The sequence below is a fragment of the Rhinopithecus roxellana genome, chromosome 5 (assembly GCF_007565055.1).
Source record: "Rhinopithecus roxellana isolate Shanxi Qingling chromosome 5, ASM756505v1, whole genome shotgun sequence".
Classification (NCBI taxonomy): Eukaryota; Metazoa; Chordata; class Mammalia; order Primates; family Cercopithecidae; genus Rhinopithecus; species Rhinopithecus roxellana.
Genome location: NC_044553.1, coordinates 82894862 through 82916890, shown reverse-complemented (window position 1 = coordinate 82916890; position 22029 = coordinate 82894862). Strand labels below are relative to the sequence as shown.

General features: G+C 45.7%; 1 protein-coding gene across 7 annotated transcripts in view; it reads left to right on the top strand.

The window, feature by feature from the left end:
- The window catches only part of SMOC1 (SPARC related modular calcium binding 1), a 156978-nt gene that overhangs the window by 52061 nt on the left and 82888 nt on the right, over positions 1-22029 (top strand). For all 7 annotated transcript variants that reach the window (XM_010359752.2, XM_010359751.2, XM_010359750.2 and 4 more), the window contains exons 2-3: positions 18280-18445; positions 19549-19661. In XM_010359752.2, the coding sequence (XP_010358054.1) occupies positions 18280-18445; positions 19549-19661 (279 nt within the window). The remainder of the gene's footprint in view (positions 1-18279; positions 18446-19548; positions 19662-22029) is intronic.

The following is a 22029-nucleotide window of genomic DNA, read 5'->3' as shown; positions in this document are numbered from 1 at the left end:
TATCTAGAATCCTTGCCAACTTCAGTGAAAATATGTTGAAACCATGGAATGCAGTTTAAAAACCTGATTTAGTCAATAATGGAAGTATTAATGTAGTAACATCTAAGATTTATCAAATGGTTTTTGTGTGCCAACCCACTCTTTTATCCTCAGAACATCTTTGATACTGTAACTGCCATATTTCCCTGCCTTAACAGATGAGGAAACTGAGGCTCATAGAGGTAAGTATCTTGATCAAGGTCCAAGGACCAAGGACTGGATCCCAGGTGTGTCTCACTGAAAGTCCATGTTTTTACCTCCTGCCTTGCATTTTCTGCCCAGTACGGAGGACCTTCCCAAGCAGCACCCCCTTCTTTGCTGTGTCCCGTTGAAGGCTCACATCTCGTTTCTGTTAGAAGCATCACACCTAATTGATGACTGGGGTATTGTTATTGGCCCAGGGCTTTGACATTGAGTTAGTCTGGCATCCATCTCCACCTACCAAGGCATACATGAGGACAGCCCCTTCCCCCCATGTCAGAAACAGAACAGCATTGATTCTGAATTTTGTCCCTCATATTTTCGTCCTGCTGTGTTACAGAGCAGCTCCCCAGGAGAGAGACAGAGCAATCTCCAATCTAGCCAAGTGGGGCAGGAAGGATGGGGTGGGGCTGAGCCATAGGGGAGAAGTGTTGGGTCCCGGAAAAATTGCTGCTGAGGTCCAGGTGTTATGGCCTTTGAAGGACTCAGCATCTTTGTTTAGTCCTACTCCTCTCCTTTTTAAGGTAATAGATGGGAGGAGGTAAGAATGTGGTGGTAGGATCTTAGAAATCTACATCTTCTTTACTAAATTATGCAAAAACATCACAACTTTGGACTTAATTTTTTAAGTTGCTGAGCCTTTACGTAGTCCAAGACTGGGTTGGGGGTTTAGCTCGTTTGGGTCTTCACACAGTTCCTTGGTCCTTGTTGGCTGTCATATAATGGAGCCATAGGTCTGGGTTTGAATTCTGACTGTATGGCCTTGATCAATTGCTCAACTTTTCTGAGTCTCAGTTTTTCCATCTGCACAGTGGGATGCAGAAGATCATCTCTTGGATGGTTGTCAGGATCAATGAAAATAATTTATTTAAAATTCTTAGCCCCACGCCTGGCACATAGAAGGCATACAATACATGAGAATCCCCTGGAAACTTACTTCTATTCTGCTATGACCTTCCTCTTTAATTCCCTCTCAGAATGCTGTAAAATTTCAGCAGTGCAATTGGGTGTTTTATAGTCTAGGTTTTAGATAAATGTAGTCTTCTTTCTTGCAACTTCTGCACTAAAATAAAAATTTTAAGGCAGTTTTCTGGTGGAGACAAGGACCCCAAATAGATTTAGATCTGGCATGGGGACTCTGTTTAAAGTAGAGCAACCTCTACTTTAAGTGTCCCCTTCAGAGATGCTTTTAAATGCACTAAAAGTTGGGGAGGTATACTCTATTGAGGTAAAAAGGAGAAATTCAAAATTGTCTTTTTCTGCTTTCCCTAGAAGAAGTAGGTTCTTATACAAGACCATACACACTAGCACAAGTCACCCTTAGCCCTGTCTTTTCAAAGGCCGCTCAGGAGGCAGTCAGCCCTGTGTCTTAACCTAGTCTAAGTACTCTGATTAGCTTGAGTAACTTCTGAAGTTGGTCTGCGGCCTCCTGAGCCCCTCCCACAGCTAGTTTGCTGGGGTCTCTTTAGAGTTGATATGTTTTTGTGGATTAGGTCAGAAATGGAATTGCCTTTTCGAGAGGCATCTGTGTTGTGAGCCAGACCAAGAAGAACCTCCTCCAAGGAGCTTGCTACATGTGGGTGGCAACACAATGGTGGTTGGGCTTTGGTGTATCCCCACTCTGAAGTCTGTGCCTGGGACCTGACTGTAGCTCAAGGGTACCAAGACCCTAGAAGGATGTGAAACAGAAACAGTGAGGATTGCATTCATAAGACTATGAGGGGCAGGAACTATGGCAGTGTGCCCCTCCCTGCAGATCCTGTGCCTAGTACAGTGGCTGACCTTAGAGGGGGGTTAGTAAATATTTATGGAACAAATGAATGTGGCAAGTTGTGGAGCTAGCGTATGAAACTACCTTCAGGTTTTGAATTGTTTTGCAAGGAAATGAATGCTGGGAGAGTTTTGTTCTAAGGGCATCTTTCAGCAATGATGGGAGAGCCGATATCCCTCCACATCCCTCCTCTACCTGAAGCTACAGCTGCATGTCTTATGAGGTCATATTTTTGGCCCTGTGATTTTCATTTCTCCCCCATTCTCCCAGTTGATGACATATCGCCACCCTTTATCACCTTCTAGTCTGAGGGCCCATATAGGTTACATGTGTGCCCTAGAGAGGCTGCTGAGTGCTGCTGGCAGGCCCTATCACAGCACCATTTTGGCTTGGGACATTAGAGTTCATCCCAACTGGTGAGATTCAAAGCAGCATCACAGGGAAGGCTGAAGACTGCCTGTCCATGTCATCTGAGCTGAAGAGGGAGACTATGTGGTAAGGACGCTGTTGCCTGGGTAGACACTACCCAAGAGGGCATCTGGGCCTGCAATGCTAATGACACTGTTGAGAAAGGACACTGAGTTGTTCTGTGCTGAGCTTCTGAGAACTGTAGGTTTGATGCAGAGGAACAGGTAACCCCATCAGACTTCCAGAGATCAAGAAGCCGAGAAGGCATCCTTTCCCCTTCCCCTTCCACTGCAAGTCTGGGCAAGCTTCGCTCAGTCCCTGGCCTTGTGTGGGCCATTGCTGGCCAGTGTTGGATGCATTTGAGGTGACAGCAGAATTTGGGGTAGAACTTTGGGTGCAACTTGGCTAAAGGCAGGTTAGGGTCAATCTGTTTGGATTCTGTATGTGCCTCACTCTCATCTCTTTAAAACAGGTGTTTTGTAGGAAACTTGGAAACCAAAGAAAAGTGCCAAGAAAAAAGCCAAACCCATCTATAACCCATGTGTATTCCTACCATTCAGAGACAGCTACTATTAACATTTTGGTATATTTTCTATCTTCTGTCTTTCTCTTTTTCTCTCTGAAGTGGCAGAAAGATTACTTATATATATACACACATAAGTATTATATTATATATATTTATATATATATGTTTGCTATTCTGCTTTAGTTTTAGTTAATTTTATATTGTGAACATTTCCCTGGCCAATAAAAAGTCTTGAGAACTGCTTTGAAGGCTGGGTGAAAAGTCTTTAGTACTGAGTCTTTTGGGTGCTATCCTTCGCATCAGAAAGCCTGTGGAGTTCCTGCTCTTTAAGAGTGTGCAGGCTTTGCTTGGTGTGCCCTGCATGCTCTCTGGGAGTAGATCCACCCACCCCTTGCTGTCTTGTTTCTACAGGACTGCTTAACAGATGGGATCTGCTAAGTGCAAAGGCAAGGGTCCTCTCAATCAGTTTGGCTAATCCCTTGTTTGAGGGAAATCTGACCTTAAGGGTTTTAAATGTCTGGACTAACAGAAAAAGATCCTTGTAGTCAAATACAGGTTTTTATCTTTAAAAGAAAGATCTTTGCTCTGCCCTGGAAATAAAAGGGTTAGTACGTGGAAGAACCATTCTTTCTCTTCCTCAGGAGTGGGTTTGCTTTGGTTTTCCACTGATCTCCCGTTCCTGCCTGTAGAATTTGACATGGTTTTATTTACTTTTCCTTGGCCCAGTTTGGGTCAACATGATTTCTCTCCTGCTCAGAACAGCCTCACAGTTGTGCGAAGTCACATGTGAGCCTGGGGCCTGGGCAGTAGTCATCAATCCTTGTCCGAGCGATGCAGTGGGGATTTTCAGCTCGAGATGGTCTGACAGCGCCAGTCCCACATGGGCCAAGCTATTTCTTCTCTTCTTTTGCCTGTGACTTTGAAAGCATTTTGTGTGTGTATTTGGGGGTGTGCACACATGCATGCTCACACATGTGCATGTATGTGCTTGTGTGTTTGGTGATCTGAAGCCAGGCATCAATCAGTACAGCAGGATCTCAAATGACAGTGGAAATAGCAATGAAAGGAAGCACACGAGTTAAACACACACAGCCCCAACAGAATTCGATGATATAGCAAGACTGGGATTTCCTCTTTTGTTTGTTTTAGTCTGCACTTGCTCAGCTTCATTCCCAGGGCTTAGTGCTGTAAGGGAGTGGATTTCCTCAAGTGCTGTGGATAAAGCATTTCTTCCTCTGTTATCTCCCTTGTCAGTGTAAATCTCTCCACTGTGTAAGTGGAAATGAAGAAGCCTGTGTGTATGCCATAGGATTTCACCCACATTAAACAGGCACTTAAATGACATTTTCCTTCATGATAATCCTATGACACTGAAATATACCAGTTCTCCATTTAGTTATTACAGAGCTATGACATACTCCCCAGGGTCTGGGAGAGTATAATACTCTGCCTCTTCTTCCTGCTATGTTTAGAATTTGTGGAAGTCTTTTATCGTGGGTGGGCTATGGTGAGGCTGTTTTGGGCCCTTTTATATTGCTAAGGGGAACAGTAGGTGGTAAAAGCACAATATGTGAGTGGATAAATGTTTTCTAAGGTTAGAAAATGAACAACAGCAACACCAAGAATCCCATGTAGTGGCGTCGTGAGGGCTAACGGCAGCTCTGCAGCAGGATGAGAAAGGAGACCCAGACAAGAGGAGAGTCTGTCTTACAGGTTCAGTGGCTCAGGCCTGGAGGGTGGCTTTTGGGCTTCTTACCCTTTAAGATGCTGTTGGGCTGTTGCTGTATTGGGGATGGAGCAGGAAGCACACTGGGTGGGGCTCACCTGGCCCATTTGGCCCATTGAAGGAGGAACAAGGAGTGTCCATGACTTCTGTTGGTGGCATGAGGGTCTCTTATAGGACACTGATAGGGTCTCCATTCACCTCCTTTGGGGAACATATTGTGATATTGGAGGGCTTATGTCTGGTGGTACAGAGCAGATCCAGAGGGGAGGAAAACAAAGACTTCCAGTGCTATTGTTTTTGCAAGTAACTTAGCTGGCAGCTTTCTTCTTCCACATTCTTGGTCCTAGACTCTTGAACAAGAGCTCATGATTGTGCCCTCCAAATGATGACTTCCTAAGGGCTTTTCTGAGTGTGAGGGTGTGTGCACGCATGTCCCTGTGTCCATCTGATGGACGCACACATGCCTCAGCTCATGAACAGGTTCAACTGATCAGCCCTTTTATTTAAAGCACTATCCAATTTCCACCCCTTTCAAACTCTCTGCCGGACTCTGGGCCAGGTTAGCTTCGTTTCAGACATGTTGTGAGTTACTGAGGGTATTAGTCTATTCTCACGCTGCTAATAAAGACATACCCAAGACTGGGTCATTTACAAAGGAAAGAGGTTTAATAGACTCACAGTTCAGTAGGGCTGGGGAGGCCTCATAATCATGGTGGAAGGCAAAGGAAGAACAAAGACATATCTTACATGGCAGCAGGCAAGACAGCGTGTGCAGGGGAACTGCCCTTTATAAAACCATCAGATCTCGTGAGATTTATTCACTATCATGAGAAAAGCTAGGGAAAAAACCCACCCCCATGATTCAATAACTTCCTACCGGGTCCCTCCTACCACGTGTGGGGATTATGGGAGCTACAATTGAAGATGAGATTTGGGTGGGGAAATAGCCAAACCATATCACTAAGGCATTTTGTCTCACAGCCAGTTCCAGTGTCATCTTTATGGAAAATCAATCTCTGGATCCCCCACTGGCCTTTGCCAGTTCTTCCTGAGTTTGGGGCTGCCTGTTGGAATCCCACAGTCTGCTAAAGGGACCCAGTCTCCCCTTAGCTTCTATTCTTATAACTGATATTTCCAGGTCTCTTCTGTCTGTGATTACACAATGGTGCCACATTCATATTTACTCCTAAATTACAAAGACTCTAAGACCCTCATCTGCTCAAACAGTAAGTCCCCTTAGTCCCCACTTTGTGGTGCCTTGGATACTTCCACAAATAAGTTGTAATTTCCCCTTTGCCCAACGGATGCTTATTGCTGGCTGTGCCCATGGTGAGAGCCAGGTTCAGGTGAGTGGGACTATCTCCCACTGCTGCCAAAGCTGTTGATTCAGGTGCCAGAGCAGGGATGGGCTTCATGCAGAGGTGGGGAGAAGGACCTGCCTCATTTCTGTTTCTCTTTGTCATTTAGCTTTGTGAGTACCCAGAATCTCTCAAGGGGAACTTGAATCTTCCGGATGGCGCTTTCAGCTTCTGCATCTCCCACTTTGCCCAGAATCTCCACAAGTCTCTTGCAAAAACAGTTCTGTCTGTTTTGGGATCGGTTTTTCCAGCCAGAGGGGTTCAGTTGCTGCCCAGCACCCAGTTGTATTGAGATCAACCCCAGCCATCTTCCCCACACCCCACCAAACTTCTCCCTCAGTCCCCCAGTGGTAAAACACATCTCACATATCACTGGGTGCAAAATGCTACCAGTGATGATGAGCTGAGGATGGTGGCCTAGGGTCAGGTGGCACAGAAGTATCCGGGGCTCGCTGCCACAAGCCAGCAGGCTCAGTGACATGTTAGATATTTGTGTTCTTAGTAATGCTCAATGAAAACTTAGAGCATATTGCTGGTCAGAGCTCACAGGAGTGTTCAGGATAGCTTTGTAAGGAGTTACTAGCCTTGACTGAAAAAATTGCTCCTGCCAGGTGGAGAGATGGTGCTAATTTAACAAACCCTGCCTATCAGATGTGTGTGTCATTGGGAGGAAGGGCAGTACTCTTCGAACCAAACGGTCATGAGGAAACTCCTTCTTTGTCCTCTTTGCCTTTGCACCCCCACAAGTCTCAGTCCTCCCTTATAATCCATGATCTCTTGGATGCACCTCAAGTATAAGACCATTTTGTGGCTCTTTGTTAATACCATCAGCTTAATCTCTATTTTTTTTCCCTCAATGCTAGTGGGCTGAGAGGATTAAAAAAATCTGGATCCTGGGTCCTGGAGAGCTCTCTGTTTATTTGATTTGGAGCGAGAGGAGTTTTTATTTGTGCTGGTGGCAGACTTTGAGGGATAAGGAGAAGGAACGGGCATGTGACTTTCTCCAGCCTCTGCTTCCCTAGTATTTAGTGACAGGAGAAGGGTGTGTGTGCACAAGCAGAAAATAAAAATAAATGCCTTCACCTCTGAGTAAAAGATTTGATGTCCTGTCGGTGACCAAGGAGGACTAAAACCTAAAGGGTTTTTAAGTTGTAGGACGCCACTCATGCAAAGAGGTATTTTGATCTCAACTTGTCCTTCTTTCTCACCAGGATGCATGCTTATGGCATCCTGCCCTGCCCTTCCTAGCCTCGTGGAAGTCCTGTAGGGCAGTTACGAAGCCCACTGATCTTCTCCATGGACAGCAATCCTCTTCCATAAGACAGTGCAGTGATAGGATCTGGTTATTGGTGCTCTTATTTTATCCAGTTGGTCCATATACCTGGTGCATTTGCTTGTCAGCCTGGGATAACCACCTCTCAGGGGAGGCAGCGTGCATATAGATGCCTAGTGTCAGACTCAGAAACTCACATTTGCCTGTGACTAGGCTGTAGTTCTTGGGGGCTGCTGATGGGTTTGCTAAGCTCATCATCTACAGTGCGGCCACACTTATTACTCAGAACACCCAACGACTTCATTGGCCCAAATATGCCCCTTCTTTTCCATCCCACTGCTGCCTTGTTCAAGCATAGTAACCTCCTAAGTGTCTTCTCTGTTGTCTGTCATGCCCTTGCCAAATATTTCCAAACCTCGGGTCTGATTTTGTGTTTTACTTCCTTCACTGGCTTTCAGTTTTTTTAAAAAACAAAAAAAACACCAAAGACAGCTGGGAATTTTTAGGATCCTCTATGATCTCTCCCCAACCTGGCCCTAGGGCCTGATTTCTTCTATGAATGGTCATTTCTAAACTCTATCTTGAAATTACTTTGCTTGTCTACTTAGGTGTACCTGTTGTGATTCTCTTAGAGTGTCCTTTCGACATCCTTTCCTACTTGTGAAAATCTTTTAAGATCCGGTTTATGGCCCCTTCCCTGAGAAATTCTCCTGGATCCTTTCAGTCTGAACTTACTTCTCCTTCTAGCCCCACAGAACACAGGTTCAGCTGTTCTGTCCAGCACTCAGCGGAGCCCTGGAGCATAATAGGTGCTCAGTGAGTCTTTGCCGAATGGATGCTTCTTTTTCCTTCTTCCCTGCCTTTCCTCCCCTCTCTTTTCCTTTCTATGAGTTTGCTGTGACCATCTCACATCTTGGATTTTCTGGCATCCCATTTTCCCATATCCTATCTGTTTGTGACTTCGGCTTTGCTTCCTGGTTTCAAAAATGCAGCCCCAGTGGAGATGTGTCCAGATGTCAGTCTTTGCAACTAGATCAGCTTCTAGGGGCAGGGCCTGTGTTCTTGTTTATTTTCATAATCCTCAATGCACCTAGCATGGTGGCTTGTATTAAAGGGGGTGGGCGGAGAAATAGCCAGAAACTTCTCTGAGTGCCTATGGGGGTCTGATGTGCCCTTCAAAGCAAACATTCTTTGGATTTTTTGTTTGTTTGTTTTGTGTTTGTTGTTTTTATCTTGTTTGTTTACTGAGTTGTAATTTACATGGGGTACCATTGACCCCTTTTAGGTATATACTTTTATGAATTTTAACAAATGTATATAGTTGTATAACCACTACCATAATCAAGATCTGGAATATTTCCATCACCCACAAACATTTTCTCCTGCTTCTCTCCTTATCTCCAGTCCCTGGTAATCATTAATCCAATTTCTGTCACTTTGGTTTGGCCTTTTCTAGGATGTCACATAAGGGAATTATATAGTATGTAACTTTTCGAGTCTGGCTTCTTTCACTTAGAATAAAGCTTTATTTTTATTTTTTTGGAAATTTGATGACTTGGGCCCTAACTCTCACTTTATGTGCACCTGCCTTTCTGAAAGATTGACAAGAAGCATGGGTTTGGGGCTGCAGACAGAGTCTGCGTGGTTTGGGAGCATGTAAGTTAACTCAGCCCTCTTTGCATTTTTGTTAGGGTCTCTTTAGATCCAGGGTCTCAGCTGCTTTGTCAAACCCACGGGTCCTCCTCTCTCCTGCCCTCCCACACAGTGGCACCTGGTGTAAGACAGCCTTCTCCCCTGGGCCCTGGCCCATCATCCCTGTGGCTGCTGGGGGTGGGGGGCACAGTGGAGGAGGGAAGTCGGGTGAGTAGGGTGAAGTGACCGCTAAATTCCTCCCTTGGGGAGGGGGTGGTGGTGGGGTGACGAAGGTCAGGCCTCTCCTGACTAAAACAACAGAAGTGGCTCCAGCTGCCCAACAGCTGGAGGGGGTGTCTGCTTTCCCTCAACAGCGTGAAAAGCCCTTTAATCGGGCATGCTGCTGTCAGGCTCTGTCGCAGAGGTGTGCGGAGGAAGAGCAGATGCTGCCATTGCTGGCAGGGCTCTCATTCCCTTTGACCTCCCTTATCTTCCCTCCTCCATCTTCACCGAGCCCCACTCTGAAGGCAGCGGGTCGAGGCCCTTCTTTGCACCTGTGTAAATGCAGTGGTCATGGGGTCAGGGAAGGGTGAGAGTGAGCTGGCAGATATAGGGATGTGGATTTTTAATGCAGATGACGAATTTGATAGTGGGTGGGTGAGTGATGTTTTAATGGGAAACCACTTTCCATTCCCAAAGATGCAGGCCCCAGAGAAAAAAGCCAAAGTCCAGTTTTGCAGATGGTGAAGGATGTGGTGAGAGGCGCACAGTCCTTTGTTGGAGAGCAAGCGGCTAAGCCGCAGCTAGACGTCTGGAATGTGATTCTCCGCTTTTTGTTCCAGGCGTTGGCTCCAAGAGTGACTTTTCCCCCATTTCAATTGCAGGTTTACCTCCCAGAAATGCTTTTTGGTACTTGAGTTCTAAAAACTTTAGCTGGACTGTGATTTACAAACAAGACAGAAAAGTATCCCCTCTCTTGGGAGAGCTCTTTTTGCTTCTGGTGCCCTTCTCCTCTTCTGTTCTCCTGTGGGTCACTACTATAGACCCAAACCACTGTTGCCAGAGCTGACAGCAAAGCCCTTTCTGCCCCTCAGTGACATCTGGGGCATGGTGTCTGATATCCCTCCATAGAGGAAGGCAGTGTGGTGTGGGAGAAAGAATCTGGGCTGTGAGGATCAGACTTACGGGAGTGCTCTACCACTTACTGACAACCTTGCTCAGCCTCGGTTTTCTCCTCATTCATTCAAGCCATACATATTTATTAAATGCCTCCTTTGGGCACTGGGGATGCAGCAGTGTCACACTCAGATCTTGGTTTCTGCCCTCAGGGAGCTTACAGCCTGGAGGAGGGGCATGGGCAAGCAATGTAAAATTAAATGATGGGCCATTTTAATCACAATTATGGAACAGGCCACAGTGGACCATAGTGGGTGTTCTGGGGCTCATCACAGGGATCCCAACCTGTTTTGGAAGTCAGATGCCCCAAGGCAGCAGCATTTACCCCTGAACTGGAGTTCATCAGGTGGAAGAACATTCCAGGGAAAGGGGCCAGTGTGTGCACAGTCCAGAGGCAGGATGGAGCTGCAGAACTGGGCTGTGGTTTCTGCCCTGCCTGTTACCACCTAGCAGGTGTACATGTAGGGATTGTTCTCCTTCTCTTTCCTTCTAAATAGGCATTTGGAGATTGGACATTTGCAGGTGGAGAAAATTCACCATTATTTACAATGTTGAGCCTGTAGAAAAATGAATTTGCGGTGTCAAAAAGTTGACTTATAAATGATTTTTTTTCCCATCTGACTATTGTTCTCACTCAAGTGCATGCATATGGTAGCTGCTCGAAAAACTAGAGTGCTAATCACATTGGCTGTTAAATTGTCAGAGTTTTCTACCTTGACTTATAATTCATTTCAGACTCATCAGTCTAGGGTCTCAGATACTGCCTGAGTTATGTGAGATGACATCTCTGGGGTGGTGGAAAGGCTTCCTGGGGGCTAAGGCCAGGCTCATTGGGAATGAATTCCATGATGATTTAATGATATATGGGTACTATCTCAGCCATACTGGTACATTCTCTTAAATTAGAGATTTTTTTCCTTTCCATTAATCCAAGGAAAAATTACCAAGTTTAATATGTGGCTTTTATTATCTAAGAGATAGATATTCCTTTAAAGAAAAGAAAGGAACAAATACCTTTAATTACTATACATTTGAGAGCTTTAAGCTGTTGTTGGTTGTTGGACGAAGAATATTTCTTTTCACAGTAAGTGACAGAAAAAGGAGGTACTTCTTCATGGTATATTTTAGGTAAGGTTTGATATTCATTCATTCATTCCTCAAATATGTGCTGAATAAACTTTTTTGGTAGGGTGCTGTGTTAAGCCTTATGTATATAAAGAGGAATAAGACACAATCTTTTATAGACATGTAAATAGATAAATGATAATGCAGTATATTGAGGATTTTGATGGGAGTATAAACACAGTGCAGCAGGAGTGCCAAGGAAGCTAATGGTGGTGTTTAACATATGAAAGTATTTGCTTTTTAGGATGATAACCTCAGTGGCAATGTGGAATTTGAATTTGAATTAGGGGTAGGGATGGGGGAGGAAGTTGGTGCCAAAGAGTCAAACACCCAGGCAAGAGATAAAGGACTAAATGAAGTCATCATGGATAAGACAGGAAAGCCTGTTGGAGACAGAGCCCCAGCCAAGCTCTCAACTAAATGAAGTCAAATCTGTTACCTCAGGTGATACCATGTGGAGCAGAAGAACCTCCTAGCTGAGCCCAGCCAACCCACAGAATTATGAGAAATGATAAATTGTTGTTTGAAGCTGCTAGGTTTAGGGGTGATTTGTTTTGCTCCCATAGGTAAGTGAAGCAAAAAGGTTGACAGTGAGTACTTGAAGCTGTGTTACATATGAATTTATTAAAGAAAATCCTAAAATTAATTTGATTTTGGCCTGTGAGTTTTGAGTATAATATCTCAGAGAAATGTCACTTGCTGCTCCAAATTGTGGACTTCATTCTCCTAAATCCAGTGGATAGACCACCAGCCTGGTTGTTTAGTATAGCTATTGTCTCCTCCTCTACACCCAGGAAAAATATAGGGGTATGCATATTACCAGAAAAATAACCTGTTTAGATTTTAGATATTGGTTAAGTCAGCATGATACTAACAGGTTGAAGTTAAGAGTGTGAGAACAGCTCTATATTATAAAGAATTAAACATCTCCTCCCAGATGGAACCTTAGGCTGGCTCTTTTATTCTCTATATTGTCATGGAAACTTGGCAGTCAGTCAAACCTAACACAGCTTGTGGTATTGGGGTGGTCTCCTTGAGCAAAAGCTGTGGCAGGGCTTGCATTCTACTCTGCTGGAGACTGAAGGGGAAGAATCAGCACGTGTGCATTTCAGATGGAGGGGATGATTAGTCCAAAATTGATTTCATCTACCCTGATCTCCTCCATGGCAAAGGCAGCCCCCAGTCAGTAGCTTACTTTTCCAATAGGAAAAATGACTTGTTTATTTGTATATCAAGTATCTGTCCTACTTTACAAATGTGAACAAAACACAGTATGTTCGGAGTCATCCACCCCACAAGGAGAATGGGTGGGAGAGACAACTGCAGATATATAATTATCCCAGCTCCTTTTGTTTGGTTTCTGTATTATGCAATCATAATTAACATTATTATTTTGTTTTTACTGTCTTTTGGTTAGGAAGAAGGAAAGGAATATATGTGAATATTTCTGTAAAACTGCTATTCCCCTCTAGAAGGAAATGGCTCAGTGTTTGACTTGTTGGAGAGATGACTTGACCCTGCCCAAGTCCCCAAATTTCCACCAACCATGATTGCTCCTGAGCAACTCCAAACTCCTGGAATATCCTAGTTTTGACCCATAAATAGTGAACTGATTTTCTATCTGACATAGTTTGGAAATTTGTCCCCAGCCAAATCTCATGTTGAAATGTAATCCGCAATGTTGGAGGTGGGGCCTGGTGGGAGGTGCTTTGGTCATTGGGGTGCATGCCTCATGGCTTGGTGCTGTCCTTGCAATAGTGAGTACTTGTGAGATCTGGTTAAGTGTGTGACCTGCCCCCCATCCCTCTTGCTTCTGCTTTTGCCATGTGACATGCAAGCTCCTGCTTCACCTTCTGCCCTGAGTAAAAGTTCCCTGAGGCCTCCCCAGAAGCAGAGCAAATGCCAATGTTATGCTTCCTGTGCAGCCTACAGAACCGTGAGCAATTAAATCTCTTTTCTTTATAAATTACCCAGTCTCAGGTTGGCCGGCCTTCCTTCCTTCCTTCCTTCCTTCCTTCCTTCCTTCCTTCCTTCCTTCCTTCCTTCCTTCCTTCCTTCCTTCTTTCCCTTCCTTCCCTCCCTCTTTTCTTTTCTTTTCCTTTCTTTCATTCTTATTCTGTCACCCAGACTGGAGTACAGTGGTACCATCATGGCTCTGTGCAGCCTTCACCTCCCAGCTCAAGTGATCCTCCCATCTTAGCCTCCCAAGTAACTAGGGCCATGGACATGCATTACTATGCCTGGGTAATTTTTAAATTTTTTATAGAGACAGGGTCTCTCTATGTTGCCCAAGTTGGTCTTGAACTCCTGGGCTCAAGCAGTCCTCCCTCCTTGACCTCCCAAAGTGCTGGGATTACAGGTTAGAGCCACCATGCCCGGCCTCAGGTATTTCTTCATAGCAATGCAAGAATGGCCTAATATACTATCTAATTTCAAAATGCAGAAATTATTCTCCAGACCAGCTTCTTTTTTCTTTTTCTTTTTTCTCTTTTTCTCTCAATCAGTCTTCACCTGGCTCAACTGAGAAAAATTCAGTTGGAGACTATGCTCCCTCCTCTCTCTTCTCCTCTTGATTTGTTTACTTTATAACTGGGCTGTTGCATACGGTAGCCACTAGCCACATGTGGTCATTTAAACTTAAATTAACTAAAATTAAATGTAACTAAATATTTGATTTCCCAGTTGCATTAGCTACATTGCAGTGCTTAATAGCCACATGTGGTTTGTGGCTGCTGTATTGGATGGCACAGATATAGAACATGTCCATCACAGTGAGAAGTTCTGTTGGACTGTGTGGCTTTGGAGCATTCCAGAGTCTCTAGGATTAAGCCTTCTTTTATTGCCTCTATCTTAATAGCTCCATGGTGTCCTGTTAACATGCTCCTTGCCTCCACCCTAAATGGTAAGCTCACGGAGGGTGGGTACCATGTTGGTTATGTGTTGCTTCCTATGCTGGTACAGTGTTGGGCTCACTGTTGGTGATCACTTATTGAGTAAAGAGCAGTTGAATGGATAAAGGAATGAACCGGAGTGTTACCTCATCCTCAGTGTTTGTGGACACAGAATAATCCCTTTGGGGCCCCGGAGGTTTGGGTGATCTTATTAGGGCTTAGTCATCCGGTTAAAGCTCCATTTTATAGAGCTCATTTTTTTCGTGTGTGTGAAAACAATCACAAATATACACAGTTCCTAAAACAGATGAAAATATGACACTATAGTTGATTGAAGATTGTCAATGACCCCGTGCTATCTCTGAACTTTTTATTTGGGCTTAGGGACCAGTAATTTCTAGACAGGAATATTTTGGGTGCTCTTCTGAAGCTGAGAATGATCTCTGTGTGTTGGCATGGGTGGGGCCTCTGAAGTTCTTTAACCTGTTTGCAGACAAGAGTGTTCCCCTTGTTAGGAAGCTGGTCTCCGGCACAGCTGCTGTGGCCTCTCTCTTGGCGTAGAGTAATCCATTTTCAAACTGATTTTTTTGGCCTGTAGTTCAAATTCATGGGGACGCTGGCAGCTCTCCTGTCCCATGAGCTGCAGCATAGGCAACTAGGCAGCCTCACTGGGTTTGAAAGGAAACTTTGTCTTCCTCTCCCTCTTTTTTCTGTGTGTTCTCTTAAACCATGCCCCGCTTCTCTTAAATTCCAAAGAAAGAAGATGAACAAGAACTTATACGTGACTTAGGATATGTTAATAATTGAATCTTCGCACCACCCTATGAGGCAAGGCTTGTTACTACTCTCATTTTATGGATGAGAAAACTAAAAGCCCAGAGAAGCAAGGCAATGTTCCTGAGGTTAAACAGCATGTGGGTGCTGTTGCTGGTACTGACACCGACTGCTGGGCTCCAGAGCTGAGCTTCTAATCACTAGGTCCCACTGCCTTTCATTATAACAAACAGAAACACTGGCCCACTTGCAAAAAGGACTTCACAAAGTCAAAAGCTGTTGACCAAGCGCCTATTCTGTGTGCCAGACACCAGATGCTGAACATCCAGGTGAGACAGCCCTGCCCTCCAGGCAGGGCAGGCCCAGCACGAGATGCTCCTGATGAGAGTTCTTGTTCTGAGGTGGAGTAAAGATGGCAGGCTCTGGGCCACTTCTGCCCACGTGCAGTGCAGAAGTGGGATGGGAGAACATGGCTGAGGACGGCAAGGCTCAAAGCACCGGAGCATGAGGAGTAGCCCTGGTGATCCCCAGGGGAAGCAGGAGCCCAGAAAGCCAGGCCCGTGACGTCCCATTGGCAGTGGTGTTGAAGGAATGGCATGTGGGAGATGCTGCTACAGGGCTGCACTCCTCCCACACATGATGGAGGGCCCCAGGATTGTGCTAGATGCTCGGGGGAGGTGTTCACAGGCAAAGCAGACATCGTTCTCATCTTCATAGAGCTCAGAGTTGGGGATTCCACTGGTAACCAAATCGCACAAATGAATTCTTCATTACAAACTGTGAAGAGCCATGAAGGAAAAATGAAGTGTGAGAGAGTATTACAGGATATCACCCTCACCTGGGAGAGTCAGGCAGGGCCTCCAGGAAGAGACCGCCTGAGCTAAAATCCGAAGCAGGGTGGGAGGGAATGGAGAAGGAACAGTGTGCCTGAAGGCCTGGAGGTAGCAGCAGAGGTAGCTCATCTGAGAAATGGGAAGGCCCGTGTGCCCCACCAGCAGGGAGCAAGGGAGAGCAAGGAAGAGAGAGCAGAGGGCTAGAGAGGGGCCCTTGGGTCTCACCAGGCCCAGGAGACGATATAAGGGTCCCCGAGCAGTGGGACACGGCTCGCAGGTTTAAAGCAGGGGCAACTCAAAGGGGGTTGAGGCTGGGGGTCATGTGCAGGGCTTGACTGAGCAATGCTGTACTCTTCCACTTCCCCCTGTCAGCTCACCCCTCTTCTGTGGGGCAACCTTGGAGGCGGTGGGCTTCCTCTGGAGACGATGATCTGAGTTATTTATTTTTTACCCCTGAACACCGGACTCTATCAAATGCTGTGCTCATGGGACACTATCTGGATATTTCCCTTTGGGCCCTGGGCAAGATTCAGGTGTGACCTGTGAGTGCGTGGGAGCCAAAGGCGTCTGAGGAGAAAGCGCAATTTCACTGTCCATTTGGACAAGCCCTGTGCAGTGGTTTCAGCCCTTAGCTGCTCTGTCCCTGTGCTAGGCAGCCAGCACCCAGGCATGAGGTCCAGTCCCAAGGAGGGACTAGTTTTATAGCTGGGATGTAGTCTGTGTGTTTATGGACAGGTTCAGGTCCTCTTTGATTTTGGCCAGTGTGGGGTGTGTGTTTCCGGTACTCCCTTGAAGGGTGTGGTACTGCCTCTGAAACTTTCTCTGCTGTTCTGGAAAAGGGTCAACAAGTTCTCATCTGTTTGCTTCACACAAAGGGCCCACAAATACATCTGAGACACAGCTTATATTCACGCCTTCCCAAAACCTCTACGAGCTTGGTTTGATTACATAGTCATCTCTACCATTACCGATAGCCTGATGTGTGCTCATGACATTGCCATTCATTATTGTGGTTCATTCCCTCAACCCAGTCTGATGAAGAGCCTCATTCTGTGTGCCCAGGACTCTGCTATATGGGAGTAGATAAGAGTGGACCCAGGTCTCAAGGCCCATACAGTCTAACCGTGAGTCATTGAACAGAAGCTCATGGATTGTAATAGCCCAATTATTGTTTTCCAACTGTATTCTGTTGTTAACAGGGGGTTCCCTGATATAGGGGTTCATGGTTAAGTAACTTTGGAAGATCCTTCATTGTATATGCCCCTTGATCTGGTTGATTGTTGTGTGACAAACTACCACAAAACATAACGGCTTAAAACAATTTATTATTATAATCTCTCTCAGTTCTGTGGGTTAACTGGGCTCAACTGGGTGGTTCTGACTTTGGGGTCTCTCATGCAATTGTTTATTTTCATCTCTGTTAGTTGCAATTAGCTGGGATTAGACTCACCTGAAGGTTTCTTCACTCAACATGTCTCTGTGCCTGGGCTGGTTGGGCGTTTCTCTCTCTGCATAGTTTTGACATATGTAAACTTGGGCTTCCTCATAGTATGATGGTCTCAGGGTTGTTAGGCTTCTTACACGGCAGCTGGTTTCCTCAAGAGTGAGACAAGAGGCCCAGGAAGGAGCTGCAAGGCTTCGTGTAACCTAACTTTGAAGTCCCCAGACACCACTCCCATAGCATTTTCTTGGTCAAGCAAGTTCCTGAGGCCAGTCCAGATTCAAGAGAGAGGAAATTAGACTCCATAGCTCAATGGGAGGAGTAGCAAATAATTTGTAGCTATCTTTAATTTACTGTGCGTCTTGGAGGTTCACAACGCATAAGAATGTATTAGAGTCACCTGAGAAGCCCTTCACCAAGAAAATCTGCTTAACTCAACATTTTCCAAGCTGATTATTTTTATTTTAAAAATCAGGAAATCTGTTTCTCACCGAAAATTATTTAACTTGTATTCTGCCAGAGAGAGGTGGGCAAAAATTGGAGGGAGGATAGATTTGGAGCTCAATACCATCTAATACATAAAACTTTCCCGAGATGGAATTTGGAGATTGAGGGTATGTTCCTGATTTGAGGATGCACCCAAATAGAGGCTGCATGGCTGTCTGCATGGATAGAGAGGCTGGACATCCTAGAGGGTAAAGCTTTGATTTTACTTCTGACAGATTTAGATTCTAATTCAGCCTCCACTTCTTATAGCTGTGTGACACTGGGCAAGTTATGTCTCCAGGCTTCAGTTTCCTTGTCTACAGAATAGAGTTCCTATATCATAGGGTTGTTGTGAGGACTGAGGTCCTGGATGTGAATTACCTGGCACAGTGCCTGTTAATGGTCAGTAATTGTTAGACATTATTGTTTGTATGAGGCATAGGTGATGCCTTCCTTGGTTAGACTTTGTGGCTGCTCCGTTCCCTTCACTTTCAGGATTTTATCTGGGTTTATTCGGGACTTACTTTCTAAAGGCAAACAAGTACTGTAAGTCATGGACTCGCCCCTACTTTTCTTGCAAAAGTAACCTCTGTACCCTTTCACTTTTTTTCCAACCTAGTTTCTAATAAGTGACCGTGACCCTCAGTGCAACCTCCACTGCTCCAGGACTCAACCCAAACCCATCTGTGCCTCTGACGGCAGGTCCTACGAGTCCATGTGTGAGTACCAGCGAGCCAAGTGCCGAGACCAGACCCTGGGCGTGGTGCATCGAGGTAGATGCAAAGGTGAGTGTGTGCACCCCCTGCCCAGTCAAGGAGAGTTTCCTGGGCACCCCAGCTCCCTCACTGTGCATTTGCAGCAGGGGAGCTTGGAATAAATCTGTCTACTCACTTTGCTTTCCTGTCTCTCCACCCCTTCCACCAGGGTGGAAGGAAGAAGGCCTGGTCTCCCTGAAGGAATGAGCATTTTTCTGTCTTTCACACACTGCCCCCAAGCTAGGGCTTAAAGGGCGAGTGCTTTCCTTTTTCTTTTTATGGAGATGCTTAAAACGGCAAGACATTATTGCTGGCTCCTGAATAGTGATTCCAAATTGTTGGCCAACAGATATGTTTTGTTTGGTCTCCTTGCCTGTTTAAAAACAGCAAAAAACATTTGGGATAACATTTAAAAATTGGGAGATTCAGTGAAAAAAAATCTGACTTTTTGTCCTTCTGTTCCAAAATTGGAAAGTCTGATAACATTAGGTCTGTGTTCCTACAAAGCAGCACATGACTAGACCTGTATAACAGCTATCCCTTTAAAGGGGAGCCTTTTCTCCAGTTTGCCACAGTCTTATAGCACTCCCTATAGCCTCTCAGAACTGAGTGTCATTCTTCTCATATCCAGCTGGTTTCTCTAATTTGTATCTTTTTCCTGAATCCTGTACATATTTGAATTTGTAGTCCCGGACTGCTTAGAGCCATCCCAGGAATTGTAGGTGGCTAAGCAGGCTGCGCTAGAGCCTCTGATTTTCTAAAGAAAATACTTGCAATTCTTGAACCATAAGACATGGTTGAACCCCCATTGGGCTTACTACTTTTAGAATAAACCCAGTGAAAAATCATGGAAGTAAAATATTTTTTATTTTCTATGGGGCGCGGGTAGAGGTACTTGGGAGAAAAGACAGGCAGAACTTGGGAAAAACATGACTCCTCCGCTTTTCTATGACTGGCATACAGGGAAGGGGGGCTCTGCAGCAGCCCCTAGCCACAGCCCTTTCAGGCTTGGAGAAGCCAGTTGGTTGTGTGTGGGCTCCCGCACAGGTGGAGTGGTTTTCTCAGCCATTTTGTCCCTCGGCCCCAGTGTCGAATCCAAGTGAAATATGAAATCCGCTCCTCTCCCCTTTCAGATGCTGGCCAGAGCAAGTGTCGCTTGGAGCGGGCTCAAGCCCTGGAGCAAGCCAAGAAGCCTCAGGAAGCTGTGTTTGTCCCAGAGTGTGGCGAGGACGGCTCCTTTACCCAGGTGAGGCCTTGGACAATCCTCTTGGGCTCTTTCCTGGACGGAAGCAGAGGGGAGGTGTCCTGAGAGTGCGAGGGTTGCTTGGCGCCTTCACTTTCTGGGAAACAGTCGAGTGAGTGGCTCTTCAACTCTCCTTCGTGCTGCCTTCCCCCTCCCCAACCCTCTACGGCCCCCCATGCCACCTCTTGCCAACTGGCAGTAGGTCCTGAAAAGATGCATGGACGCCTGAGCCAGGAAACTGGCATTGCTTGGTCCCCATCCTCCCTGCTGGCTGTCTCCTTTGAGGGCCAGAGCTGTGCTTTTCTCTTCTGTCAAATGTGGGCTTATTATTTTTCTTATTCCTGCCAGTTTCCATGGGCAACCCCAGTATTCCCTTCCCTGTTTATTGCTACCCCCTGCCTTCCCTACTTTCTATACCCAGTCCTTGAACGAAGCAGAGTCCTTTTTGAGCACAAAGTGTACTATGGTTCTTGGAGTGTGTGAGTGTGTGTGTGTATATACACATACAGGTGTGCACATACTAAGATTTTAAAACCTAAGTCAGGCAGTCCTACCTCTCATCTTGGATGGTCTTCTGGTTAGTGTATTGTCAAAGTAATGCTGACTGTGTTGATCTTGGCACAGACTATTTCGTTTTTCTTTTCTTTTTTTCAAGACAGGGTCTCACTGTGTTGCAAATAGGGTCTCACTCCAGGCTGGAGTGCAGTGGCACAATCATAGCTCATTGCAGCCTTGAATTCCTGGGATCAAGCAATCCTTCCACCCAGGCCTCCTGAATAGCTGGGACTATAGGCACATGCCACCACACCCAGCTTATTTTAAAAACATTTTTTAGAGACAGGGATCTTGCTGCATTGCCCAGATTGGTCTTGAGGTCTTGCCCTCAAGTGATCCTCCTGCTTCAGCCTCCAAAAGTGCTAGGATTATAGTGTGAGCCATCACCCCTGGCCTTGGCACAGACTATTTCTAAAACACAGGCAATGGTGGGACAGAAAGGTGCTTCTCAGGAAAGCTTCTGGGCTGCTTCCTCCTATGCAGGGGCTTGTGGCTGAGGTGGGAGGTGGGCAGCTTCTGTGAGAGTCAGATATGGTGCTAGCTGGGTGAAGGTGCTGTCCTGATGAATGTGGGGAAGGTCACCGGACAAGGGTGAGCTTAGCCAAGTTGTTGGGAATGGTCCTGGCCCCTGCAACTTCCTTTGTCCCATCAGACAACATGTGGGGGGATTCCTGCTGTCTTAGAGGCAGGGGCAGAGGCTTCAGGGATTTAAAAGCTTCCCTGTAATTCTCGATCAATGTGGCAAAGAGTATATAGGCTGGTCTTTGGTCTGAGGGGCTTCAGGTTTCATATCCAGGTGGGACACAGTGGATTACTGATTGGAGACTAACTTTCTGTTGAGGTAGAAATGTAGAGGGATAAGGAGGTTGGGGATTGGATATCAGCATTTAAAAAGTTTTCTGGTTGATTCAAATGGGCAGCCAGGCTTGATAGTTACCGGGTTAAACCGACTTTCATTGCTGACCCTGGGAGAGGTGCTTTTAATTCATTTTGTCATTTAAACCTTACCACAGGCCTGTGAGGTAGGTGTCATTAACCCCATTTATAGAGGATGCAACAGGTGTGGGATGTGGAGTGGCAGAGCTGGAGTTCAGACTCACGAATTCCTGAGTCCGGAGCCCTCTATACTCTGCTGGCTCTCTGAGCTGGCAGCTTTAAAGGAGGCTCTGAGGTGTGCTCTGGAAGGAGACAGTCTGGTGCTCGGGTTAGAGTGCTGTTCCTGGAGCCGGACACCTGGCACGAAGCTCAGCCCCCACCCTTCAGGTAAGTCCCCGAGCTTCTCTGGGTGTCTTGTCTGAAAAGTGGAGATTGATTATTATGATTGCTTTTCTGTTGTTGTTCATTATTACTATATGTCATAATAATTGTTATATATTATATATTCCTATAATTACTATTGTTAATGATCATTATTATAACTTCCTTCATTAGGTTGTAATGAAGATAAAATCAGTTAACATACATGAAACACTTGGAACACATAAATAATGTATAAAGTTTTGTCATTATCATCATCATTATTCCCATCTCTACTGTAGTTCTACTACTCATATCTTTCTATCGTGTCGATACCACTATGCCACTTAAGAAAAAAAACCCAGCCGGGTGTGGTGGCTCACGCCTGTAATCTCAGCACTTTGGGAGGTCAAGGTGGGTGGATCACGAGGTCAGGAGATCGAGACCATCCTGGCTAACACGGTAAAACCCCGTCTCTACTAAAAAATACAAAAAAATTAGCCAGGCGTGGTGGCGGATGCCTGTAGTCCCAGCTACTCGGGAGGCTGAGGCAGAAGAATGGTGTGAACCCGGGAGGCAG